Source organism: Enhydra lutris, unplaced genomic scaffold, assembly GCF_002288905.1.
Source record: "Enhydra lutris kenyoni isolate GAN:26980312 unplaced genomic scaffold, ASM228890v2 scaffoldscaffold35, whole genome shotgun sequence".
In the NCBI taxonomy this organism is placed as follows: Eukaryota; Metazoa; Chordata; class Mammalia; order Carnivora; family Mustelidae; genus Enhydra; species Enhydra lutris.
The window spans coordinates 16,386,088-16,412,609 of record NW_019154119.1 but is presented as its reverse complement, the minus strand read 5'-3'; the positions used below and the strand labels follow the sequence as shown (position 1 = coordinate 16,412,609).

The following is a 26,522-nucleotide window of genomic DNA, read 5'->3' as shown; positions in this document are numbered from 1 at the left end:
ATTATTATTTACCCTTTCAATGCGCCCATGAATACGGAAGATAAAGGTATGTTTTTCATCTCAACCACAGGAACAAATTTTGTGAACTGTGGGGCTGAAACTATGAAATGTTACTTCCCGTGGGTTTGCCTAAGTCTACACTGCCAGAAGAATCTAGACTGGGACTGTCTCCATAGCAACAAGTATTTTTAACTTTTTGAGCAAAACAAGGTAATTTTAGTTCGCTTGTGGTTTTTTAATGGTCAGAGGGAAAGAGAGACAATAGAACATTATTTCAAAAATCCTTAGACTATCTTCTCCTGTTCTCCTAAAACATATCTTCCCACACATTCACAGCTACGATTTTTTCCGTAACACTGATGACTTTGTTTTAAAAAAAAAAAAAAAAAAAAAAAAAGCAAGCCTATTCTAAATGCATTATTCAGTTTCAGAAACCAAAAAATCTGATCATTTACAATTACCATCTAGTAATGAGCAGCTTCACATTGGTAAGTTCGGCCCTATATAAACTGATCATTTCAAATATCCCGCTTTGTCTTCTTTTAACAACACAGTGTAACAGAAAGGGCTTTGGAGTCTGACAAACCTAGCTCAAATCCTGTCTCCACCACTTAGTGCTTGATCTTGGCCTTTACCTCTGAACCTAAGTATCTTCATCTACAAATGAAAATAATACCATAATACCGCCTACTAATTGAATAGTTTTTGGGGGTTAAATGAAATAAACTATTTTAAAGTACCTGGTCCAAAGTTTTCCTACACGGTTAGATACATCTCCATTTAAACACTTCAGAGGAGGTGCCTGGGTGGCTCAGTGGTTAAGCACCTAGCTTTGGCTCAGGTCATGATCCCAGACTCCTGGAATCGAGCCCCGCATTGGGCTCCCTCCTTGGTAGACAGCCTGCCTCTCCCTCTCCCACTCCCGCTCCCCCTGCTTATGTTCCCACTCTTACAATGCCTCTCTCTGTCAAATAAATAAATAAATAAACCTTTAAAAAAAAAAAAAAACTAAAGGTGGAAACTAAAAAAAAACTAAAGGTGGAAACTCTGTAAGATAAATTACAAACCTCCCTGCCTCCTTACACAGAGAGATAATACAGATATTGTTGAACATTCTCTTAAACAATCAATGTCATCTGGTGCACCTGGGTGGCTCAGGCATTAAGCGTCTACCTTCAGCTCAGATCATGATCCCAGAATCCTGGGATCAAGCCCTGAATTGGGCTCCCGCTTCTCCCACTCCCCCCTGCTTGTGTTCCCTGTCAAATAAATAAAATTGAAAAAAAAAAAAAAATCAGTGTCATCTATGAGACCCGGAAGAGAGGAATGTGTGAGGTTATGGGAATATTTCCCCCACAGAAAAAACTTTACAACCTAAATTTAAAAAAGAAACTTAGAAAGCTAAATTTTGAGTTCTTGTTTTGCAGTTTTCCCCTTATCCTTTGCTCCTATTTACCTCTTACTACTATACCTGCTCCTTCACCAAAATCCCTATCAGCACAGCTAAAATAGCACAGACTTTAATTCAAATCCTTTATCTTCCACTTACTAGCTGAGTGACCTTGAGCAAGTTACCCAAGTTCTCTGAGTCTCAATTTTTTTTCCCCCAAAAGCAGAGGAACGAAAACTTCTTTGTGGAGCACAGTGAGAATTAGAGATAGCACACACAAAGTGAATTACACAAAGTAGCTGATAAACTAGGACTATGATTAATATCATCACTGCTCAAATTTGCTATAGGTCTGGAAGCTGGATAATCAACACAACAATTTGACATGAACTCTGATAGAAAGAAATTACTCAGAAATAATCTAAGGATAATGGCAATAACTTTAAAAAGCCAAAAAAGATATTATAAAATATATTTGCATGAAATATCAGTTACACATATGATAAATATACTAAGCATGACAGAATAAACCAATCAGAAGAATGATAAAAGGATACAAAAAAGGTAGACACAGAAAAATAAATGACTTACAAACACATGAAAAGATGCTCAATTCACACAAAATGAAAATCAAGACAACTATGAGACTCTATCCCCTTTCACTGGGACAAAAATTAAGGGCTGATAAAAACTAGTATTGCCAAGGATAACAGGCTACAGGTAAGCTCATACACTGCTGCTAGAACAACAAACTGGGCTAATGTCTTTAGGAAGAAATATGGTAACATCAGTAAACTTTTACAGTATGTATACCCTTGACTCATTCTCCTTTCAGGAATGTATCCTATAAAAATACCTAAACAAGGTATAGTCACAACGATAGTTATCAGAGCACTGTTTGCTATAGAAAACAAAAATCACTTCAGTTAAACAATATGTATCTATGGGTTATTAGAGAACAAACCATTACAATTCTACGAAATAGAAATATTTATGCAGCTGTTAAAAAGGAGGTAAATCTACTTACCTGTATTATCTACACGTACACAGATCTATATGCAAAAAATATGCATTAAAATCTTTTAGAAATTTATTTGGGAAACTTCTGCATTTGTGAAGTTTGAGGAGGACCTGAAAATTTCTTATACCCTCCATAGTTCGCTTTTTAAACCAAGTGCATGTATTACTTTCTTTTTTTTAAATATTTGCTGTGGGGAGCCTAGGTGGCTCAGTCAGTTAAGCAACTGCTTTCAGCTCAGGTCATGATTCCAGGGTCCTGGGACTGAGCCCCACATCGGGCTCCCTGCTCAGCACAGAGTCTGCTTCTCCCTCTGCCCCTCCCCCTGCTCATTCTCTCTCTCAAATAAATAAACAAAATCTTAAAAAAAAAAATTTTTTTTTTAAAGTAAAAACAGGCCTTCATCATTTGTTGTTCAAATACAGAGTGATTCAGTCCATTTACATTCTCTCAGTGTGTGTTTTGATATTAGTAAAGCTCCCTAAAAAGACTTTAGAACAAGACCTGCAATTATCTAACAGATTTACATCTGCAAAACTAAGAGAAAGCAAAATTACTGCCCAGAGAGACCATATCGATTTATGGCACTATATTAATTTATTACCACAAGGCTGTGAGGTCCTGAACAAATCTTTGATTTCTAAACCTCAGTGTCTTCATATATAAAATAAAGATATTATTTGGTACACAGCTGATGGTTCTAAAGTAGAAAAAAATATTTTAGGGTATTATAAATCATTCAATTAATTAAAATCCTTTTTTAGAATCCCATAAACATCATTACCCCATCATTAATACCTTTGGAATACCCATTTGTTTGTTTTTAATAATCATCACTATGAATTTTGGAATAAGCAATAAGCAATATAAGAATTATTACTGACTATAATTATATTACAAATTTTTAAAATGTAACTTCCCAAGACTCCAGTAAACACCCTTATTCTTCTACTTTTGCCAAACTAAGCCCCCCATTGCCCCAATAGTTTTCTATAAATAATCCAAATTACCTTTTCAAGGCTGAAAAAGTCAGTAGTGTTTCTAAATGTGTTGAGGCCTGTAGATCCCTTTTTCTTACTGAATGCTGTTGGATATTGGATAAAGAGAGGATATCGTAGTCTGAGAGTAAAGAATCAAGCTTTTCTGAAACAAAGGTAAAAAGGTTATTAACACCTAAGCTTACTAATTGTAATATCACTAAAATGATAAAGTCTGACAAGAAACTCTTTCTGACATAATGCATTTTGAAGCGCTAAGGACAACCTATGAAGCATTCTTGCCAAAATAAAAAGCAAAAAAATACAAATTAAGCTGAATTTAATCAAGACGTAACTTCCAGTTTTTAAGACACAAAGGGATTAGATTGCCAAATTAACTAACAACCTTAGAAAACAATCAGCTGCATCCAGAATGTCAGAATCCCTACAAAATTTTAAACGACCCAGTTTCTTCAGGAAATAAATGGTACGGGAAAGAAGGGACAAGCAAAGACATAATACAATGGTCCTCCCTTATCTGCGGTTTCCAGTTGAGAGGTTTCAGTTCCTGGAAGTCAGCTGTGGTCTATCAGAAGTGAGTCCATCAGTGTGGTCTATCAGTATGTGAGCCTAACACTAGGTCAAAATGCCTGCATCACTCACCTCACTTCGTCTCAACATTTATGCAGTTTATCATCTCACATCATCACAAGACGGGTAAGTATAGTAAGATCTTAGGAGGGGCGCCTGCCTGGCTGGCTCAGATGATACATCATGCAACTCTTGATCTTGGAGTTGTGAGTTCAAGCCCCACGCTGGGCAGAGAGCTCACTTTAAAAAAAAAAAAAATAGGACTTCGGGAGAGACCACATTCATGTAACTTTTATTATGGTCTATTGTTATAATTGTTCTATTTTATTATTACTGTTGTTAATCTCTTACTATGCCTAATTTATAAATGAAACTTTACCATAGGTTTGTATGTAAAGGAAAAACATTCTATCCTAGGGTTCAGTACTATCCACAGTTTCAGGCATCCACTGGGGGTCTTGGGACATATCCCCCACAGGTAAGCAGGGACTACTATAGACAAGGACACAATGTGTGAACCTAGATCCTAGATCAAACAAATCAATGAGGAAAGATACTTGTGACAATTAGGGAATCATGAGTTCATATCCATACTAGATGTAATAATTTTGATATCTCTGAGTATCACATTACATCATATTACACAATCAGCTAAATTCTAAATTAAAGGCATTTCTGGCTTGCCTGCTTAGAATTTCTAAGATGAAGGTGACCAACTTGACCTGACCACTGCTAACTTGGGGCTGTATCAATTCCTTATCAGTTAATGTGTAGTATGCAACAGCAACAAATGTATTAATGACCTCAGTAAACCAAAGGTAAAATCTTTACAGAAAAATTACATTTTCCAAATTAAAGAGCAAAAAAGTGGTAATATCCCAATCATTGCTGCCTTCAACAGACACAGCAAAACGAACAATCCACTGGACATCAGAAAGTAGAAGTGATATGACCAAACTAATCCCTGAATAAAAACCAACATTAATTATTTTACCCGGCTGACTCGGAACCCAAGAAAAGCAAAGGTGCGCTGCCCCAAAGATAAAACAACATGTTTTTATTTGGTACAGAGCAAAAGTAAACACCATAAAGTATATGATACCAATGTAAGTCACTTTTCATCAGCAACTCTGCTACCTCTTCCAACACCAGGAGGGTTTTGGAAGACAATTTTGGTGACTGGAGTCTCTGTACAAACTGTCTAAAAATATGTGAGCTGATGCTTTCCGTTTCTCTCAACAAATATCATGAGAGGGAATGGTATTCAAAATCATTCCACCAGACTTAGAATGGACTTAAAAATATAACACCATGGGGTGCCTGGGTGGCTCAGTGGGTTAAAGCGTCTGCCTTCAGCTCGGGTCATGATCCCAGGGTCCTGGGATCAAGCCCCACATCGGGGGTCTCTGCTCAGCGGGGGGCCTGCTTCCTCCTCTCTCTCTGCCTGCCTCTCTGCCTACTTGTGATCTCTGTCAAATAAATAAAATCTTAAAAAAAAAAAAAAATATATATATATATATATATAACACCAGGAGCTTAAAATACAAGTATATTGTCATTGAGGTTAAATATGCCCATAAAACCACTTTTAAAAGAACTGACCCAATACTCTTCTCTTCCCTCTTCTCCTAAATATGATCCTCAATTGGTTCATTCACCCAATCATTAATTCACTGTTACATGCCAGACTCTGGTCTCAGTACGGATACAGCATTAAGTACGGCAAAGTCCTTGCTTCCTACAGCACTCGTGTCAGTAGCAGACAGACGATACACAATATAGGTCGGTGCCATGGACACTGAAGCAGAATAGCAAAGACAGGGACTAGGCAGGGCCAGAGTGGTCAACAGAAAGATGCTTCGCTGTTACACAATATTTGGGCAAACCTGAGGAAAACAATAGGTAAGCATGCGGTTATATGATAAAAGTAAATTTCATCAAAGTCCATCCAAGTCAGGGCACCAGAGTGGCTCAGTCGGATAAGTGACTGACTCTTGATTTTGGCTCAGGTCATGATCTCAGGCTCATGAGATCGAACTGTGCGGGGCTCTTTTTTCAGTGGTGAGTCTATTTCTCTCCCTTTCCCTCTCCCCCAGTGTGCTCGTGCTCGCTCTAAAATAAATGCATAAAATCTTAAAAAAAAAAAAAAAAGGCCATCCAAGTCTTTAACTCAAGATAATATTAAATAAAATGACAGCAAGTTCACACTTCCTGGCTACCGCTCATTTTTCATCAATAAAATTTCCTTTAAAATACAATCCTGGGGTGCCTGGGTGGCTCAGTGGGTTAAAACCTCTGCTTTTGGCTCAGGTCATGATCTCAGGGTCCTGGGAGCCCGCTTCCTCCTCTTTCTCTGCCTGCCTCTCTGCCCACTTGTAATCTCTGTAAAAAAAATCTTAAAAAAAAAAAAAAATCCATAGAAAAGCTGTTTCAAAAGGCATCAATCACTTTTATGCCAATAGATGGGCCTTGGTGATTTGGCCTTGTTAATTACAATGCTTAGCAGCACCAATGAAAAACCTTCAAGAAACTTACCATTTATTCAACTTTTTTTTTTTTTTTTTTTTAATGTAGGCTCCATGCCCAATGTGGGGCTTAAACTCATGGACCCAAGAGCAAGATTCACATGCTCTAACGACTGAGCCAGCCAGGTGCCCCTATTCAACAATTTTTGTGTGTGTGTTTTGTCACGTAATCTACACCAACATACCTGGTGTAGTATCCCCTTTTTACAAATGAAGAAACAAGTTCAAGGAGAAATATATCACAAAGCTAATTTAGCACAGAACCAAGATTTGAACTTGGGCTTCTCTGGCTGAAAACCCCAAGCTTCACTGACATCATACTTGCGAAATTCCTTAAAAATATCCTAGCTCTGGGGTGCCTGGAAGACTCAGTCGGTATACCATGTGACTCTTGATCTCAGGGTCTTGAGTTCAAGTCCCACATTGGGCGTGGAGCCTTCTTCAAATAAATTTTTTTAAAAGTTAAAGAAATATATATATATTCTAGGAGCAGCTGGGTGGCCAAGTCAGTTAAGTGTCTACCTTTGGCTCAGGTCATGATCCCAAGGTCCTGGGATCAAGCCCCAAATCAGGCTCCTCACTCAGCGGGGAGCCTGCTTCTCCCTCTCCCTGCCGTTCCCCCTGCTTGCGCTCTTGCTCTCTCGCACTTTCTCTCTCTGTCAAATAAATAAAATCTTTTTTTTTTTTTATTTGACAGACAGAGATCACAAGTAGGCAGAGAGGCAGGGAGAGAGAGAGAGGGAGGAAGCAGGCTCCCTACAGAGCAGAGAGCCCGATGTGGGGCTCAATCCCAGGACCCTGGGATCATGACCTGAGCTGAAGGCAGAGGCTTAACCCACTGAGCCACCCAGGCACCCCAATAAATAAAATCTTAAAAAAAAAAAAAAATCCTAGCTCTTCTTGGACTTTCTACTTCTTGGCCTCCTACTTTTTGATGTGCTAACCAAACATGATCTCATCTCCCTCTGAATTCTGTAGCCCTTTGTTAATACCTTTTTTCTGGCTTTCTGTTTTATTTGTCTTATTTCACAGACTGTAAAACAGCCAAAAGGGAGCTGGGTTGCTCACAAAACCCAGCACAGCACCTTGCAAAAAACAGCACTGCCGTGTGTACAAACTGCACAAATCTCCAATGCTGAGATGCTGATACAACCCTTTACAGCTCTTCAACTTCCCTGATACAGGTTGGTACATGAATTCAGTTTCATTCAAGATCATAATCACTCCTACTGCCTGAGAAACTTAACCTCAATACTGTAGTGTCCTTGTCAGTAACACAGGCCAGTTGTTCTTGAAGTGTGGTCCCCACACAGCAACATCACCTGGGAACTTGTTAGAAAAGCCAGTTTTGGGGCGCCTGGGTGGCTCAGTGGGTTAAGCCTCTGCCTTCAGCTCAGATCATGATCTCAGAGTCCTGGGATCAAGCCCCGCATCGGGCTCTCTGTTCAGCGGGGAGCCTGCTTCTCCCTCTCTCTCTTTGCCTGATTCTCTGCCTACTTGTAATCTCTCTCTGTCAAATAAATAAATAAAATCTTTAAAAAACAATAATTTAAAAAATGATGTAAAAAAAAAAAAGGCCAGTTTTCAGGTTTCCTCAGTCCTACTCAGTCAGAAATCCTTGGGTTGAGGCCCAGTGATCTGTGTTTAACGTGCCTTCCAGGTGATGCTGATGCACTCAGGTTTGAGAACCGCTGAACTAGGCTCAGGAAGCAGCTCAAAGTGAAGATAAAAGCTTTAGGCACAAAGACGGTCCTTGTTCAGCCTTGCATTATTTTCAAGAACAAAAATCAGAAAGAAGGTAAATTAATAACGGAGAAACAGATAAATTATATGCCACTTACAAATGACCAAAAAAAAAAAAAATCTACAGTCATTAAAAATGCTGGTAACAACAGGCTTTTAAGAACATGGGAAAATACTTACACTATCATATTGAACAAACAAGCGTAGATTAAAAAAACTATTTGTACTGCATGATCTTAACTATGTATAAAAATAGGTCTAGAAAAAAGAAAGAGCACGATAGTAACATCACTGGTTATCTTTAGGTATATTTTCCATAATAAGCACTTTGAAAATGTAGCTTGCTAAAGCACTTCAAAATACCTAACTAATGTGTTTCAACTGTAATTTGTCCTCTTATAATAACTAGATATCGCACACTGGATGCCCTGGGGCCATCGCAGACAACGCGGTACAGGCGCTCCCTCCTGCAGCAAGTGGAGAGCCCGCTCTCACTACTGCCCTTCACCAGCAAGGAACCTCTCAGCCGCCTCACTGTACTTCGCCTCCGAATTCCAACCACTGGTAATCTCAGCAGAATGTGAAACACTTCCCAAGAGTTTATCTTTTATCTGTATCCAAATCTCTCAATAAACTTAAGTATAAGCCACTTCATTATCTCTCTTAGCACTCCACAATGGCTGCCTAGCACTCTCGAGAACGAGAACACCTTCTGTGCTTTCTCCAAGTTGTCCCAGGAGTCCTGCAAACAACTGAGCTTTTCTCATTTTAGCTGGCTACAAACACAAAGTTAGAAAACAACAGACACAATTCAAAAGGTCAGACGAGACTAGATATACTCCTTTATTTAGGTATTACCTGCCCAACCCTCCCCGCTCCTCTCTGCCACGTGCCATGGTTTCCCTCCCTTGGCCTCCTCTAGTCTTAGAGACCCTGCCCTCCTTTACTGCTCTTGTACACCTGCCACCCCACTGCTCCCTTCCTGCATACACATCCTGCACTTGCTTCCTCCCTTCCAGCACACCCCACCCAGTCATTTCTTCAACATGTACTGGAAGTGTCCCACCTTCGAGGCGCCAGGGATATAATGGAAAAGAGAGATGTATTTCTGATATTATAACACCAAAGGAAAGACCCCACACACAAAAAGTCATAAAGTATGTAAAGTACGAGAGAGGAAGCTGCAAGAAGTTACGGAAGGACAGAGCAGGAGGGCGGCCCCTGCCTGGCCAGCCAAGGAAGCTTTCCCAGGGAAACAGCGCTGAAGTTAAGACCAGAAGGATGATGGGGCGCCTGGGTGACTCAGCGGGCTAAAGCCTCTGCCTTCGGCTCAGGTCATGGTCCCAGGATCCTGAGATTGAGCCCCACATCGGGATCTCTGCTCAGCAGGGAGCTTGCTTCCCGCCGCCTGCCTGTCTACTTATGATCTCTGTCTGGCAAATAAATAAACAAAATATTAAAAAATAAATAAATAAAAAGAAAGTTGAACTTAAAAAAAAAAAAAAAGACCAGAAGGATGAGGAGACCACCAAGACAACGAAAGGACAGGGTTCTAAGTAGAGCGCTTAACACATTCGCTGAGGTTCCCAAGAAACAGAACATAATTTTCAAAGAAAAATGCAACTCACTGAAGCTGGAGGCGGCAATGGCACACAGATGGGAAGAGGTGTGAGACTGGAGGCAGGCAGAATTTGGTCGTAACGGGCCAGGGAACTAAGTTAAGGATTTTGGACTGTGGATAAGGCAACGGCTATAAGGAATTTCATTGGGACTGCAGTGTGGAGCGTGGGCGAGAGGGGAACAAGGCCAGAGTCTGGGAAATCAGCTCGTAAGCAGCCAAGCAATGAAGGCAGAGATCCCCCAAAGACCCCCAAGGTTTCTGGCATGGGTACGTGGGTAGATAGTGGCACCACGTTCGCGGAGATTAAAAAAAAAAAAAAAAAAAAAAAAAAAAACATGAGTAGGAACAGTTTTGGGGGAGGAGCTGACAGAAGGGGACAGCTGGATGCTCAAAGATTCTGGAGTTCCCAACTACATCTTGTTCTTTATATAGTGTGCAATTACACTGTTCATTTACAAAGGACTTTTCTGCATTAAGTCATCGTATATTTGCAGTTATGTTACTGATAAGTCGCACAGTGATTTTAAGCAGGAAGAAATCAAATGTGCTTTGTACGATTCTCAACACTGACATGAGCAGTAAAAAGCAGCTGCTACTTCTTCCTTCTATATGTTCTCAAAGAATAAGGAGAAAGCTGGAGCTTCAGGCCTGCAATAAACTGGCTTTCTCCATGGAGTTGTGAAGTGGCCTATAGACTGATAAGCCCACCACTCCACCGTTCTTTCACACCCAAGTCGCCGCATCGCTGGGAGACGCGCTTTTGCGGCCGCCGCCGTCTGTAACGACAAACTATACCCGTATTTCCTTTGTCAAGCTCAGAGTTAGCACTTTAAAGATAAAACCAGTATTTTAAAGGGTTTTTAAAAAAAATTTTTAAGATTTTATTTATTTGTCAGAAAGAGAGTGAGCAGGGAGAGCAGCAGGCAGAGGGAGAAGCAGGCTCCCCGCTGAGCAGGGAACCCGATGCCGGACTCGATCCCAGGACCCTGCAATCATGACCTGAGCCAAAGGCAGACACTTAACCCACTGAGTTAGGTGTCCCAGGGTAAAAACAATCAACTGTTGTACAAAATGAGTCCAGGAACATTTGTGGACTTTTTACTTAATTTCTCTTCTTTTTGCAAGAAACTGAACATTCTTGGAATACAACTTGGCAAGTATAATGCAGAAACCCAGTAGCCCTCTTCTCATTTTCAACTGCTCCGCTGTGTGATGCGGAGTTTCCCAAGATGACACTATCAGTGCCATGCTCTCACTTCTGGCGTCCGAAATGGAAAAGAAAAAGCCAGGACTGCTGTGAAGTGTTCAGTACGCTTGTGCAGTAGACCCATGGGACCTGAATGTCCTTCAGGACTCCCCAAATTATGCAAGAGAAGACAGTGACCTGGCCAGGTTACCGTGACGTAGGCCCTAGATGTAGGTGAATCCCTCCCTGTGACTAAAGGATGAGAAAAAGGAGAGCAGTGCTCTCTGCTAGGCAGTGGACCCGGAGCTTGGGAATTAACAACTTAATTTTCTGGGTTTACACCAGTTAGTGGGGGATGGAGGATGAGCTACCTCAATAATTCCCCACCAAGAACTCTTCAGCAGGGACAAGATTCCCCAGCAATACCAATCACATGGAAATGCTGAGCCCAAGAAAAGTCAGCACAGCCCAAAGGACCCTCTAAGGAAACAGATTGGTCCATACACAAATCTTAGTTGGGCACGGAGGCTAATTCCACAATTTCCAGTACCCCTGTCTCTTCCTAGACTAAACACTGTACCCTATACTTCCTTCTCATCAAACAAGTAGACAGGAAGTAATTTTGCACATATTATATTTGAAGTGCCTGTGAATACAGAGATGGAAATATCAAGTGGACAGTTGGATACATGAGTTTGGAGCTTCAGAGAACAAGTCCAGATCAGAGTATATATTTAGCAGTCATCAGAATACAATGAAATGTAAGTGAAACCAGGACAGCAGATGAGACGTGTCAAGGCCTGCGACTCACGTTAAAAGAAAACGGAAGAGAGAAAGATGCGGTATGGGCAGGTAGATACCAATCCCTTTGGTTGATTTCAGGGCTAAGTTAAGGGATATATGAAAAAGCACTTGATTTCACTTCCCTACCTCAGTAAAACCCATTTCCTACTCCAGTCCCCTCTTTCCTCTATCAATCTTTTTCAGACTTTATTTAAATCATACTTTCAACTGAAAACACCATCCCTCACAAATACAAAATGGTAAAGAACCCAAAAATCAATGACACTTGGCCTCAAAGGACACCTACACTTAATATTCTCGAAACTCTGTAAAAGTTATACGATTTCTCCCAATGTCTCCACCATGGCTTTCTGCTTACCTCTTCATTCTTTTTTTTTTTTTTTTTTTTAATTTATTTGACAGACAGATCACGAGTAGGCAGAGAGGCAGGCAGAGAGAGAGGAGGAGGCAGGCTCCCTGCTGAGCAGAGAGCCCAATGCGGGACTCGATCCCAGGACCCTGGGACTCGATCCCAGGACCCTGAGATCATGACCTGAGCTGAAGGCAGAGGCTTTAACCACTGCGCCACCCAGGCGCCCCTCTTCATTCTATTCTAGAACTACAGTCTTCTCTTTTACTAGTTCCAAGCAGACTGGCATGAAATCTCCCTTGGAACAGTTAGGGTGATTAAGTGTTTCAGTTTCAAAAGAATGCAGCCTGTAAGCAAAATTAACATCAAAAGAGGAAGCCAGATGTCAAAATATTGAGCAAAATGGGGCTGTCAATAATGAAAAACAAGCACTGCAATGTGGAGAATCCCCACACCAATAACCTCAAGGTAAATTTCAAAATATGTTTCAGATGCAAACCTTCATCCCTCATCTGTGACCTATATTTTTTCCCTCCACCCACTACATCCTCTTTTATTAAAAGTAACACAAAGGGAAAGCACTTTTGAAATCAGAGTGAGACTTATACACCCCAGCTGCAACTTCAAGAAGATATCATCATGACTAAGTTCACATGACTCATAACTTTCCTGAATTATGCAATTCATAACAGTTCAATTGAAATCATCTCGGGTGTCCTGTGGAGTACTCCAGAAGCCAGGATTCTAGTATATATTTCTATCCTTCAGAAAAATGTTGTCAAATCCATGGTGGGGGGAGGGCGTGGGTGGCTCAGTCAGTTAAGCATCTGCCTTCAGCTCAGGTCATGATCTCAGGGTCCTGGGTTTGAGCACCCCCCCCCCCCACTGCAGGCTCCCTGCTCAGCATGGAATCTACTTCTCTCTTTCCCTCTGCACCTAAACCTGCTCTTGTTCTGTCTCTCAAATAAATAAGTAAAATCTTTTTTAAAAAGTTATCAAATCCCTAATCAATATTTAGTACTTTGGGGCACCTTGCTGGCTCAGCTGGTAGAGCATGCATCTCTTGATCTCAAGGTTGTGAGTTTGAGCCCCACATGGTGGGTAGTGTTTACTTTTAAAAAATTTAATACTGAAATTATAGTAACATTTTAAGACCAGTAGGCCATGCTCTTTAACTATAAAACTATTTTTTGATCTTGACCATCTAAATAATGGTAAGATTAAGTTAAGCAACTAATCATATCCGGAGCCATTAAACACACACACACAGAGTCACTCTTCAAAAGAAAAATTACTCATAAGGCATATATTTATCACTGTGAGAATACGACAACTCAGTACACCTTTCTGAGACTCTTTTCCTACTGTTTTATTTTAAAAACTAAAACATGATCTATAAGGTTTATTTCAACACTACAATATCTAAATGCCCCCACCAGGAGTGTCCTTATTTTCCCTCTTCACCTACCTAAACTTAAAATCTGGCCTTGAGTGCCGCCTCCTTCAGGGAGCCTTTGATAACCTTCCGAGGCTAGGTTCAGGTTAGAAGAGCTAGTGCTCTTCTAACATTATGTGAATACATGGTAAGTCTATGCATTCTTCTGGCACTTGTAGTCAGCACTTTGCAAATTAAAAACACAGCCGAAAAAAACAAAACAAAAAACCTCTATGATCTGTGAATGTTGTGGAGGATTCATCTAGAAAGTAAGGTTTTCCTTTATACTATGTGCTTCCTTAGGATTCCTGCTACCTATTTTTCCACCTGTGAACAAGAGCATGATGATAAAAATGATACAGCTGTGCTACAGTAAAAATATAATTTTAGTATCTCAAAGTACGTTTGTTTTTGTTAACATTTATTCTTATGAAGTAGATCCCTACTCTATATCTCTCCATCCTGACCATCACTACCTCAAAATTTCCCTTCAGTATGTACTGACTTCTCACATCTCAGCCCTTCCTAACAAGCTCCCTTGCCTTTCATTACACTAGTCACCTGTAATCCATTTCAGTTTGAGATAACCACAACGCAGTTGTTCAGGTGAGAACACTCAACAGCTTTAATACCCTCAGTCACTTACCATTTCTGTCCATTAAACTAAAAAACTGCCAGGTAAACTAATGTGAAAGTTTTAATTAGCTACAAAGAAAACCCACATGTGTCTCAACCAACACAACACGACTCACAGAATCATGGTGGGATGTGGAGACCAATACAACCGTGAAAAATCAACTTTGAACACTGGGAAAATACACTGTGATTCGTATTTAATTACTAAACTGTCTTATATGTCAACTTCCGTACGGCAAAGAATCCTAAGACTTCGTAAGCTTACACAAATTGCACATCTTCTAATGTATGTCCATCCTAAAATCCAATCTCTTCAGAAAAATCTAAGTAAGGGGGGGCGGGGCATAATTGGGTAATGGGCATTAGGAGGGCACTTGATGTAACGAGCACTGGGTGTTATACGCAACCGATGAATCACTAAATTCTACCCCTGAAAATAGTAATAGAGCATATGTTAACTAAATTGAATTTAAATTTTAAAAAAAGTGTCAGTTGAAAAAAAAAATAAAGAAAATCTAAGAACCCTCTACTTCCTGGGCTCAAAACTGTTCAAATTGGTCATCCCTGGTAATTTTTTTTGTTTGTTTAAAATGGCAAGGAAGTCATTCAAGCAGTATCAAAAGAGTCGGCCTGGTAGGTTCAAGCGCCCCCTCCCAGCACCCCCATAAACTGCAATTTAAGTAAGTACACGCTTACAAAGGTCGCAAAACCCAAGTCCAAGATGAGTTCTCCAGTCACCGCCTTCCAACCAGATTACTACATAAAGAACCTCCTACAGAAGAAATTCTAGGTCGCTCCTTGCAGAGCCAGAAAGAGCTGTGGAGCTTTGGGCCCTTCCTATCCGCAGCCCCCCACCACCCACACACACACCAAGTCCTGGCTTTGGCAGAACACCCTGGTAGGGCAGGGACCTGGACCACATCTCCCTCCCCAAATACGAGGCAACACCACCCCCCTTACCGCTTTCCAAAACACACTCCCCGAACACCAATTCTGGAGGGAAACCCCTCCCAGGCCTCAGTCACCACCGGGGGGCCCTGCCAGTATCCCTTTCCCATTCAGAAGGACAAGCCCTTCTCCCTGCCTTCCCTAACTCCGAGAGCCACACCCCCTTTCTGCACCGAAAACTTTGGGACGCGCCACCGTCCAATACCCCGCCCCTAAACACCTGAAAGTTCTGCTCCCCCGCTCTTCCCCGAAAGCAGCGCGCTCCAGGCGCCCGGCCGGCCCTAAGCCAACTCTCCGGGGTCTTTACCGAGTCGCTCCGGGGAATCGTCCGGAGGTCGTGGCGCCAGCACGAAAGGAACCACGCTGGTCAAGAAGAGGAGACACTGCCTCATGTTCCCGGCCCGGCCACCGGCTCCACCTCTCTAGGCAGCCTTTCGCCTGACGGGGGATCGGGACACTGCTCACATTGGGAGAGAAGGGGATCCGCCCGGCCCTGCCCCTCAAGCCTTTCTCCTCCTGCACCGCCTACCGGAAGACTCTACAGCCCGGCTCTATGCCCCCGGAAGTGCAGGGAGCGCTCCGAGAGGGCGGCTCAGCCCGCTTCCGGCCGCCGCCGACCCCCGCACCGCCCACAGCCGGAAGCCGGGCGCCGCGCGGCATGCCGGGAGCCCCTCGCTCGCCCCGCCCCGTGCTGGCGCCCCGCCCCCTCACCGCCCCTCCGCCTTTCCCTTTTGTCCCCCGTGGGTGCGGCCGGCGCCTGCTCTGACTCGGCCCGGAGCGTCCTGACTCGACCCATGTGGCCTCGCCTGTGTCCCCGGGTGACCGCCACGAAGGAGGCGGGAGCTCGGGAGTAGGCCCTCAGAGGCGCGTCCTCCCGCCTCCGTGGTCTGGGTCCTCCTTCTGGTTAGGATCTCCGTTATCCTACCACCTTGCGCCCGAGGGCGGACGGGGAGGGGCGCCTGGCCCGTTTTGCTCGGGGGAACGACCCAGCCACGAAGCTCATGGGACGCAGGACGGCCGAGGCCCTGCGCCTGACCCCGGAGAAGCCCCGTGCACGCGCCAGCCTCCCGGACCCAAGTGGAGTGTCCAGCCCGGCTGTCCGCGCCCAGCGTGCGGCCACCGGCGGCGTCCGTCGTAGCGAGCCCGGCTCGGCGGAGGGAAATGATCGCGAGCTGTCTGAACGCGCGTTTTCTTGTCGGCCCCGCTGTAGGCAGGGGGTCTGCAAACTCAACAAAGATTCCAGAACCCCAGCCCTAACTGCTCATCCGGTGAGCGCGGGAGCCAGACTCTTCAGCCGGCTTTTTACAAAGTTCTGCTTGCTTCGTGTAGCTTCGACTGGAGATTTCCCAAAGCAGTTTGTGTTTTGTTTTGCAATCCTTTCCATAATTTTAGCTCGTGTAGTTGAGTGAGAGTGTTTATAGTACTGAAGAAAACATTCTAACAGCACTGGATGCTTATTGCTCTTTTGGTTCAACTAAGATTTATACAAGTAGGACATAGCACATTTTCCACTTAAAAGTGAGTGCAACAGCCTTTTCTCCACTATGAAGTGGTAAATTGTTAGGAATAGGATGTAGCCTTGCTCGGTGAACTTTCAAGGCTAGTTCCTGATAAAATACACAAACTGTGGTTTAAACAGGTTCATTGTGGTTTGCCTCAGTAAAATCTCAGCATCTTTCCAACAGTTGTTACCCATAGTTACTGGCTTTGCATTTTTGGCTTAAGTGAACCTGGTACGTTCATCTGAGCTATGCCTTCATTAAATATAAACACGTGGCTTACCTAATGAAAAACGTAAGCAGAATTTCATCTCTGTAAATTGCACACAGCTTAAAAAAAAAAAAAAATTGTATCCCTTGGGGTGCCTGGATGGTTCAGTTAGGCTTCTGGCTCTTGATCTCAGCTCAGTTTTTTTGTTGTTGTTTTGTTTTTTGGGTTTTTTTGTAGAAACTTTTTTTTTTTTATAATTTCAACTAACTAACATACAGTGTATTAGTTTCAGAGGTAGAATTCAGTCATTCGGCAGTTGCATATAATACCCAGTGCTCATTATATCATGGGCATTAAGGAGGGCGAATCACCCAGTTACCCCATCCTTCCACCCACATACTCTCCAGCAACCCTCAGTTTGAGGTATGATTAAGAGTCTCATGAGGGGTACCTGGGTGACTGTGTGGGTTAAGTGTGGGCCTTCAGCTTGGATCATGATCTCGGGGTCCTCAGAGCCCCACATTGAACTCCCTGCTCAGCACGAAGTCTGCTTCTCCCTCTCTCTCTGCCCCTCCCCCACCATGCTCTCTCTCCCTCTTCCCTCTCTCTAATAAATAAAATCTTAAAAAAAAAAAAGTATCTTATGGTTTGTCTCCCTCTCTGATTTCATCTTTTTTTTTTTTTTTTTCCTCCCTTCCCCTCAGCTCAGGTCTTCATCTCAGGGTTGTGAGTTCAAGCTCCACTTTGGGCTCCAAGCTAGGTGTAGAGCCTACCTAAAAAAAAATAAGAAGATTTAAAAATTGTATCAATTGTATCCCATAGAAATGTGACCATTGTATACAATTTTAAAACACAATTAGGATGTCATCTCCCGAACAGCCAGGTACCATACTCTGCAGCTTGTAACTTTAGTAGATCCTAGATTATATTCTTTTGGTGTCTTTCACAGCTCTAAGGTGTCTTGCTCATAGGAAGCATTTAGCTGTTTAATAAATGCCATTTTTAATTTTTTTAAAGTAGGCTCCATGCCCAACGTGGGGCTTGAACTCATGGCCCTGAGACCTAGAGTCACATGCTCTTCCGAGTGAGCCGGCCAAAAGACCCAATAAATGCTGTTTATTTAAAAGTAACGTTCTTGATCCATTTTCTTATATCCAGAAGTCCTAGATTTTCAGGGATAGTCCAATATGAAGCAATCTTTCCCATTTACAAGTACATACTCAAATTAGGATTTCTGATTTGAGGTTTGTCTTTTCATTTATCAGCAGTCCCCGTCTTTAAGATAAATTAACACGACGTGGGAGAGAGAAAGAACCAGAGGAACAGAAGAGGGATACACTGGATAGAAGAACTACTAGTCCAGTGATCTTCAAACAGTTACTCTCTTATCCCCAAAAGAATTGATCAGGATGAAATTTGCAGCATAATGTATAATGTAAGTACATTTAAAATTGAAATTATTAGAGGTTCTTTTAAATTTACCAAATAGCATATCTGAGAGATTTGGTAGCCACAGTGGTCACCAGCCCCCACACAGCCCCCCAATGATCCCTGCTTCTTGATATTCACACTCTCGTATAGTCAGTCTCCTAACACATTGGACCAATAGCATAGAGCAGAAGTGATCATATTTCATTTTCAAGATTTTAAGAGACTAATTTTTCCATCTGCGGTGCTCTCTTTCTTGCTTGCTTTCTCAGGTCACTTGGTGGAACATTCAGGAAGCCTCCAGAGAGGCCGAGAGGCCCACAGGAATGGAGATCACCATCCCACAGCCAGCAAATACTGAGACTTGCAGAAGACTACACGAGTGAGCTTGGAAGTGAATTCTCCAGCCCTAGGCAAGCTTCGAGGTGACATTAGTCCCCCAACCCAACAACTTGACAGCAACCTCTGGGGACCCTAAGCCATTCCCTGATTCCTGACTCTCAGAAACTGTAGGAGAGAATAAGTGCTGTTTTAAGCTCCTACGTGAGAAGTAATCTGTTACACAGCTACTATCATCTGCTTAAAAAAAAAAACAGCCAGGGGGCGCCTGGGTGGCTCAGTGGGTTAAAGCCTCTCTGCCTTCAGCTAAGGTCATGATCCCAGGGGCCTGGGATCAAGCCCCACATGGGCTCTCTGCTCAGCGGGGAACCTGCTTCCCCCTCTCTCTCTCTGCCTATCTGCCTCTCTGCCTACTTGTGATCTCTGTCAAATCAATCAATCAATCAATCAATCAGTCTTAAAAAAAAAAAAAACAGCCAGGAACACCTGCTTGGCTCAGTCCGTAGAGGATGCAACTCTTGATCTCAGGGTCATGAGTTCAAGCCCCATGTTGGGCATGCCACCTACTTAAAAAACAAACAAACAAACAAAAAAAACATGAACGGGTTGGCTGGATCCTAGGTTCCTCTTTTTTTTTTTCTTTTCTTTTGAAGATTTTATTTATTTATTTGACAGAGATCACAAGGAGGCAGAGAGAAAGAGAGGGAGAAGCAGGCTCCCCACTGAGCAGAGAGCCTGATGTGGGGCTGGATCCCAGGACCCTGAGATCATAACCTGAGCATGGCAGGGGCTCAACCTACTGAGCTACCCAGGTGCCCCCTAGGTTCCTCTTCTTAACACCAGAAGTGGTTCTTTTAATTTAGGATTCAATAAAGGTAATTAAAAGATTCTTGAGATTGACCAATCTCATGCTATAAAATGAATTCTTTATAATTTATATACTTATTACAAGTGAACTTAAGAGTAAAGTAAATTACAAAGAGTAAAATATTTACAATCATTAAATACCTATCACCACATATGGTTGCAGAGTTAACTACCAGATCTGTACAAGTATTGATAAGATGGTGTAAATGATCAGAGAAATAGCTATTTGATTCTGGCTGAGTTTGATCTTTTTTCCTGTCATCCTAGCTCTCTTATTAGCCGCTCTCTGTCCTATTCTAATCCTACCACGACTTCTAGATGAATAGTGCTTTTCTCCCTCCATTTCTAAAATGGGGATTATTGCTGCATCTGTATGTTGTTATTTTTGTTTTTGTTTTTGGGGTTTTTTTGGCCAGTGAACAAGTCTGTGTGAAGCTAGCACTTCAAGAAACATGAGCCCATTCATAAATCTCCGTCCGATAACAAACCCACTGCTGAAATACAACTATCTACAAAATCATTGACCGAGAACTCTAGTTTCTGAGATTTTAGTTCAGAAATGGTAACCTATTAAAGATTCTTTTAGAAAGAAAAGTGAAAAATAAATCATGTGCAGGGCAAAGCATAATATGGGAGGGTCCTCGCCAATCAACAGATGACTCTTTTACAAATTTTTTAACTGGGGAAGGAAATAACCAGGCCTAGTTGAAAATTGAATAATACCCCCACCAAGTTCAAAGAGAGAAGGAACCCAGACATTTCATTGAAAATATTATTTCAAGGAGATTCACTTATAAAATTTTAGTAACTGTTTTTTTCTCTCTCTCTCTCACACACACACACACACACACACACTTTTTAATGCCTTTTTCTTTTTTTTTTTTAAGATTTTATTTATTTATTTGACAGACAGAGATCACAAGTAGGCAGAGAGAGAGGAAGGGAAGCAGGCTCCCTGCTGAGCAGAGAGCCCAATGTGGGACTCGATCCCAGGACCCTGAGATCATGACCTGAGCCGAAGGCAGCGGCTTAACCCACTGAACCACCCAGATGCCCCTTAATGCCTTTTTCTTATCAGGGATCTTTATCACAGGATTCTTTGCAGCCACTCCCTGGACATGGTGAGCAGAGAAATCACACCTCCTGTATATTGGATGCCGCTGGGCTGGTTCTTTTTGTTCTTCGATCTCTTCTTTCACCCTTGAGATCTCAGAGTAATTAAGCCATACGAATAACTAAACAGTAGACTGGATAAAGAGAAAAAAAACAAAAACTCGTGCTGGTTTGAAATGACCACAGGTCTAAAGTGGCCACAAGTCATGACTTTTGGTTTGACAGGCCCCAGAGAGGAGGCCGTTGATTTCCCTCAGGTTCTACAGCGGCCAGTGACAGTCACTGAAAACCTTTTCTATTCAGCACTTTTTAGCAGAACTCCATTTGCTGGATGTTTAAACTCTGGCAATTCTACTAGTATTTTAAGAATAATATCCCCAAAGTTAATGAAATCATTATCTCGAAGACTGTCATGTTCATTGCAGCATTGTTTACAATAGCCAAGATACAGAAACAACATGTTCACGGAGAGATGGATAAAGAAAACGTGGTACAGACCTACAGCGGAATATTATTCAGCCTTAAAAAAGGAAATCCTGCCATTTGCAACAACATGAATGAAATTGGAGGACATTAAGCTAGGTGAAATAAATCAGACACAGAAAGACAGACACTTTACATGTATAAAGCCACTCAGTTGTATAATTTTTATTTTTTTATCTTTAAAAAAGTTTTTTTAAGATTTTATTTATTTGTCAGAGAGAGAGAGAGCGAGAACAAGCAGGGGGAACAGCAGGCAGAGGGAGAATCAGGCTCCACACTGAGTGGGAGCCCAATGTGGGACTTAGTTCCACATCTTAGTGGACTTAGTCCCTGAGAACATGACCTGAGGCAAAGGCAGATGCTTAACTGACTGCGCGACCCTGGCATCCCAAGATGTGTAATTTTCAAAAGGTAAAGAAGCAGAGGGTAGGAATGGTGGTTGCCAGGTGCTGGGTTGGGAGGGGTGGGAATGGGACATGTTGATCAAAGGCACGAACTTTCAGGTTTTGTTGTTTTTTTAAGATTTATTTAGAGAGGGGGCGCCTGGGTGGCTCAGTGGGTTAAAGCCTCTGCTTTCGGCTCAGGTCATGGTCCCAGGGTCCTGGGATCGATCCCCGCATCGGGCTCTCTGCTCAGCGGGGAGCCTGCTTCCTTCTCTCTCTCTGCCTGCCTCTCTGCCTACTTGTGATCTCTGTCCATCAAATGAATAAATAAAATCTTTAAAAAAAAAAAAAGATTTATTTAGAGAGAGAGAGAGCACATGAACAGGAGGAGGGGCAGAGGGAAAGGGAGAGAGAATATCCAGCAGACTTTCCACTGAGCACAGAGCCCAACACGGGCCCAGTCTCAGGACCCTAAGATCATGACCTGAGCCAAAATCCAGGGCCAGACGCTCAACCAGCTGAGCCACCCTGAGTAAGTTCTGGGGATCTAATGTACCGTATGGTGACTATAGTTAATGATACTGTATTCTATACTTGAAATTTGCTGAGAGTAAGTGTTCTTACTATACACACACAAATGGTGACTATGTGAGGTAGCAGACGTATTAAATAGCTTGATTGTGCAAATTATTTCACAATGTGTAGGTATATCAAATCATCACGTTGTACATCTTAAATATACACAATTTTTATTTGTCAATTATACTTCAGTAAAGCTGGGGGGAAAATGATACCAAAGAGACCCACATTGTACATTTGCCCTCAAAGGGACTTATATTTCAGAAGATGAAAGATGCGTAGAAACAGAAACACGCACAATGTGATATCTTAAAAAAAAAAAAACTGGACACATGCATTTTTTTCATATTTTTTAAAACAATTTTCATTTTGGAATAATTTTAGATTTACAGAAAAGTAGCAAAGTTCATGCACAGTTCCCACACACTCATCACCCAGCCTCCCCTAATGTTCACATCTAACATAATCATAGTATTTGTCAAAACTAAACAGTTAATGCCAGATTTCATAATTTTTAAGATATGTCTTTTTGTGGCCTTTCAAAACAGTGATAAAACACATAACAAAATTTACCATTAGTGACAGTACATTCATAGTGTTTGTCCAACCTTCACCACTATCTGGTTCCAGAACATTTTAATCACCCCAAAGGAAAATTCCTTACCCAAATCACTCTCTGTTACCCCCTCCAAGGACCTAGCAAGCCTAATTGGATCACACAGTTTGGCTACTCATAATCTTTCTGTGTTTCCCAATCCAACTCAGGATACCACGCTGCATTTAGTTACATTGACTTTTTTTTTTTTTTTGCAGTAATCTCGAACTCATGATCCTGAGATCAATCAAGAGTCCCATGTTCTTCCAACTGAGCCAGCCAGATACCCTCAGTGTCCCAGTAACACTGTTTTACTCTTTAGGTTTCATAAACTGTTTCTAAATAGTTCATTCTGTAGAGAAGCACGAGTTAATTTGCTTAATTGGTTTTCAAGGAAATTGTCCAGTGTGATCCCTCACTACCTCCCCTCTGCACTGCTCTAATAGCTTCCGATGTTACTTTCTTGCCTCCGCTTGCTCCCTGCCGACACCCCAACTTAACTAGGTTGGGCCGGCTAAATGTCTTCTCCTCATGGCCTGTTTCTTACTTCTTTCATCATCCATTTGGTTTTTTTTTCTTTTTTTTAAGTAGGCTCCAGGCCCAGCAGTGGCCCAACGTAGGACTTGAACTCATGACCTTGAGATCAAAACCTGAGCTGAACTGTTGGAGGCTTAATCAACTGAGCCACCCGGGTGCCCTTACTGTCCATCTGTTTTAACTGCCTTGTTGTCTACTGACAGTATCTCACTTTTCTCCATCAGAGTGAAAGCTCCAAAGGGAAGGACCCTGCTGCCTTCGATAGCAAGTAACCCTGCTATGCATAAGGAAGTCAACGGTGTTTATTTTTTTTTAATTCTTTTATTTATTTTCAGCGGAACAGTATTCATTGTTTTTGTACCACACCCAGTGCGCCATGCAATCCGTGCCCTCTCCAATACCCACCACCTGGCTCCCCCAATCTTCCCCCCCCCCCCCCGCCCCTTCAAACCCCTCAGATTGTTTTTCAGAGTCCATAGTCTCTCATGGTTCACCTCCCCTTCCAATTTCCCTCAACTCCCTTCTCCTCTCCATCTCCCCTCGTCCTCCACGCTATTTGTTATGCTCCACAAGTAAGCGAAACCATAGATAACTTACTCATTTATTTAATAAACACCGTTGAAGTGTGGAGATGCCTCAAGAAATTAAAAATAGAGCTTCCCTATGACCCTGCAATTGCACTACTGGGTATTTACCCCAAAGATACAGATGTAGTGAAAAGAAGGGCCATAGGGAAGCTCTATTTTTAATTTCTTGAGGCATCTCCACACTTCAACGGTGTTTATTAAATAAATGAGTAAGTTATCTGACATACAGCCAGATGTCTCAATTTCCCCATTTTAATCAAGCAAATTAAGTAATTTAATGCTTGTAGTGGGTAGTACTGTGTCCTCCCAAAAAGATATGTTCAAGTCCTAACCCCCAGAATTTACAAATGTGACCTTATTTGAAAATAACATCTTTGCAGATGTAATCAAGCTGAGATGAGGTCATGCTGGATTAGGGTGGGCCCCAAGTCCCATGACTAGAGCTCATGTGAAAGAGAAGCCACACACACACACGTGCACACACACAGAGAGACACACACACCATATGATGATGGAGAGGCAGAGTTGTGAATAGGGGGACCTGGCTGGCTCAGAGCGGAACATGCAGTTCTTGATCTTGGGGTCATGAGTTTGAGCCCCATATTGAGCAGCACTTACTTAAAAAAAAAAAAAAAAAAAAAAGAGTTGGAGTGATGCAGCCCCAAGCCAAGGATGTCAAGGGTTGCCCACAACTACCAGAGGCCAGGAAGGGGCAGGGAAGGATTCTCTTCTAGAGCCTTCAGAGGGAAAATGGCTCTGCCAGCACCTTGATTTTGGACTTCTGGCCTACTGGACTGTGAGAGAATAAATTTCTGTTGTTTTGAGCCACCCAGTTTGTGATTATTTGTTACACAGACCTCCATGGAACACCGGGGGTGGGGGTGGGGATGTCTCCTCCCCTTTTCACCTTTTCTTCTGAAATTCCTCTTGCCCAGAACGTATTTCTGGCCATCAAAAACTTAACTACCCTTGGGGCCCCTGGGTGGCTTAGGGGGTTAAGCCTCTGCCTTCACCTTGGGTCATGGTCTCAGGGTCCTGGGATCGAGCCCCAGCCTCAGGATCTCTGCTCAGCAGGGAGCCAGCTTCCCCCTTCTCTCTCTGCCTGCCTCTCTGCCTACTTGTGATCTCTCTTTGTGTCAAATAAATAAATAAATAAAATCTTAAAAAAAAAAAACCAACAAAAAAACTTAACTACCCTTCAGTGGCCAACTTAAGATACTGCTGTAGATTCCAGATCTCCTTGACCATTTTTCAGTACTTTTCACCTTTGGAAGATTCCATGGTAACTGAAAAAGAGTAGGCAGAGAACAGTTAACCAGGGGAGTTTAGGAGACATTTTTCTGCTGGACACAAAGTATCTACCAAACCATGAGAATTAGTCAGTCCCCTAATCCAAACCCAAGTGAAGCTTTCATGCAGATTTAATTAATTTCAACATTATTCAGTATTTCCCCCCAGGGTTTTTCTAAATACTGTGTCATTTCCAACCATGGCAGCCCTCCTATCAAAAGATGCAGAAGGACAAATGTTGTCTGGTCCGGGAGCTATGTCTCATCCTTTGTTATACCATAATTTACACTTTACCTCTAGTTTCTGCTCTGTTCTTTGACGATTTTATTATGGCTAAGAAAGGAGGGTATGGACTTTGCAGCCACACAGTCTGGGCTTGAACATTTGGCAATTGGACAAGTCACCTCGTGTTTAAAAAACAGGGAGTTAAGGGTCGCCTGGGTGGCTCAGTGGGTTAAGCATCTGCCTTTGGCTCAGGTCATGATCCAGGGGTCCTAAGATTGAGCCCATGTGGGGCTCCCTGCTCAGCGGGGAGGCTGCTTCTCTCTCTTTCTCTGTCTCGTGTGTACATGTATTCTCTCTCTTTCAAATAAAAATCGTAAAAAAATATAAAACAGGGAGTTAACCAGCCTCATAGGGTTTAAATGAGAGGCCTGTGTTGTCTGGGAGGGATACAGGAAAATAACTGTAGCGTTTGGAAGCAATTTGTTGGAGTGGCAGCATGATCAAAGGAGAAACAAAAAAGCCATACATTACGCAAATATTTGGTCTTTCAAAGCCATTTAGACAGAAGGATGGTGACAGTGACGGGTAGCCCCAATGAAGAGAATAAATTTACATTTTCTTCTACTCCTCCCTGTCTTCTTCTAAATTTTAACAGTAAAGCTCTTGTGACTTAATCATCATTGTACAACTGATTCCATGCTCTCTAAGAATCCCTGAGGCCAGGTCACCTGTGCCATATGGACCCAAGCTCTTTGCTTCTGTTCCCAGTTGGGGGAAAGCTGTCCCTGTCCTTGTCTATACACCGTTCAGAGAAAACGAGTTTAGTGGGCATGGGGACTGACTCCATTTAAGGAACCTTGGTTCATGAATCTGTTCCCAGAAACTAAAATAACTGGTTAACAGTCTTGAATGATTTGTTCTTTGCTTTTGGGAAAATTCCAGTTGATTCTTGCTTGAGGGTAAACAATACAATTCACAACAAACTCCCACATTTTTTGACCTAGCCCAGCAATTTAATCTCCTCACCCACTTGCCAAAGGTCCTAAGAAGTAGTTGTGTGCCTGGCCTCCTGCCCCTTCCCTCCCCCTGGCTAGCCTGCTGGTAGAGTGACTTGTGAGTCCTAAGATAACCCAGACATCGGGCAGCAGGAGACTAAGAGGAAA

At 42.4% G+C, this 26,522-nt stretch overlaps 1 protein-coding gene and 1 long non-coding RNA gene across 5 annotated transcripts in view; one reads left to right on the top strand and one right to left on the bottom strand.

Annotated features, from left to right (window-relative positions):
• LOC111154187 (ADAM metallopeptidase domain 17) overlaps positions 1-15,815 on the bottom strand; it is a 52,249-nt gene extending 36,434 nt beyond the window's left edge. For 2 of the 4 annotated variants that reach the window (XM_022513634.1, XM_022513633.1), the window contains exons 1-2: positions 15,531-15,757; positions 3,419-3,551 (exon numbers count right to left, since the gene is read on the bottom strand). Coding sequence is in view for 2 of the 4 variants with exons in the window: in XM_022513631.1 (XP_022369339.1) it covers positions 3,419-3,551; positions 15,531-15,615 (218 nt within the window). In the remaining 2 variants the exon portion in view is untranslated. Of the gene's footprint in view, positions 1-3,418; positions 3,552-15,530 lie in introns of all 4 variants that reach the window. The other 2 variants (XM_022513631.1, XM_022513632.1) reach the window with 2 other exon arrangements.
• A 312-nt stretch (positions 15,816-16,127) lies between these two features.
• LOC111154184 lies at positions 16,128-18,960 on the top strand. The gene is made up of 3 exons (XR_002641069.1): positions 16,128-16,491; positions 18,199-18,368; positions 18,634-18,960. It is a non-coding gene; the product is annotated as an uncharacterized LOC111154184 (long non-coding RNA).
• The last annotated feature ends 7,562 nt before the right edge of the window (positions 18,961-26,522 follow it).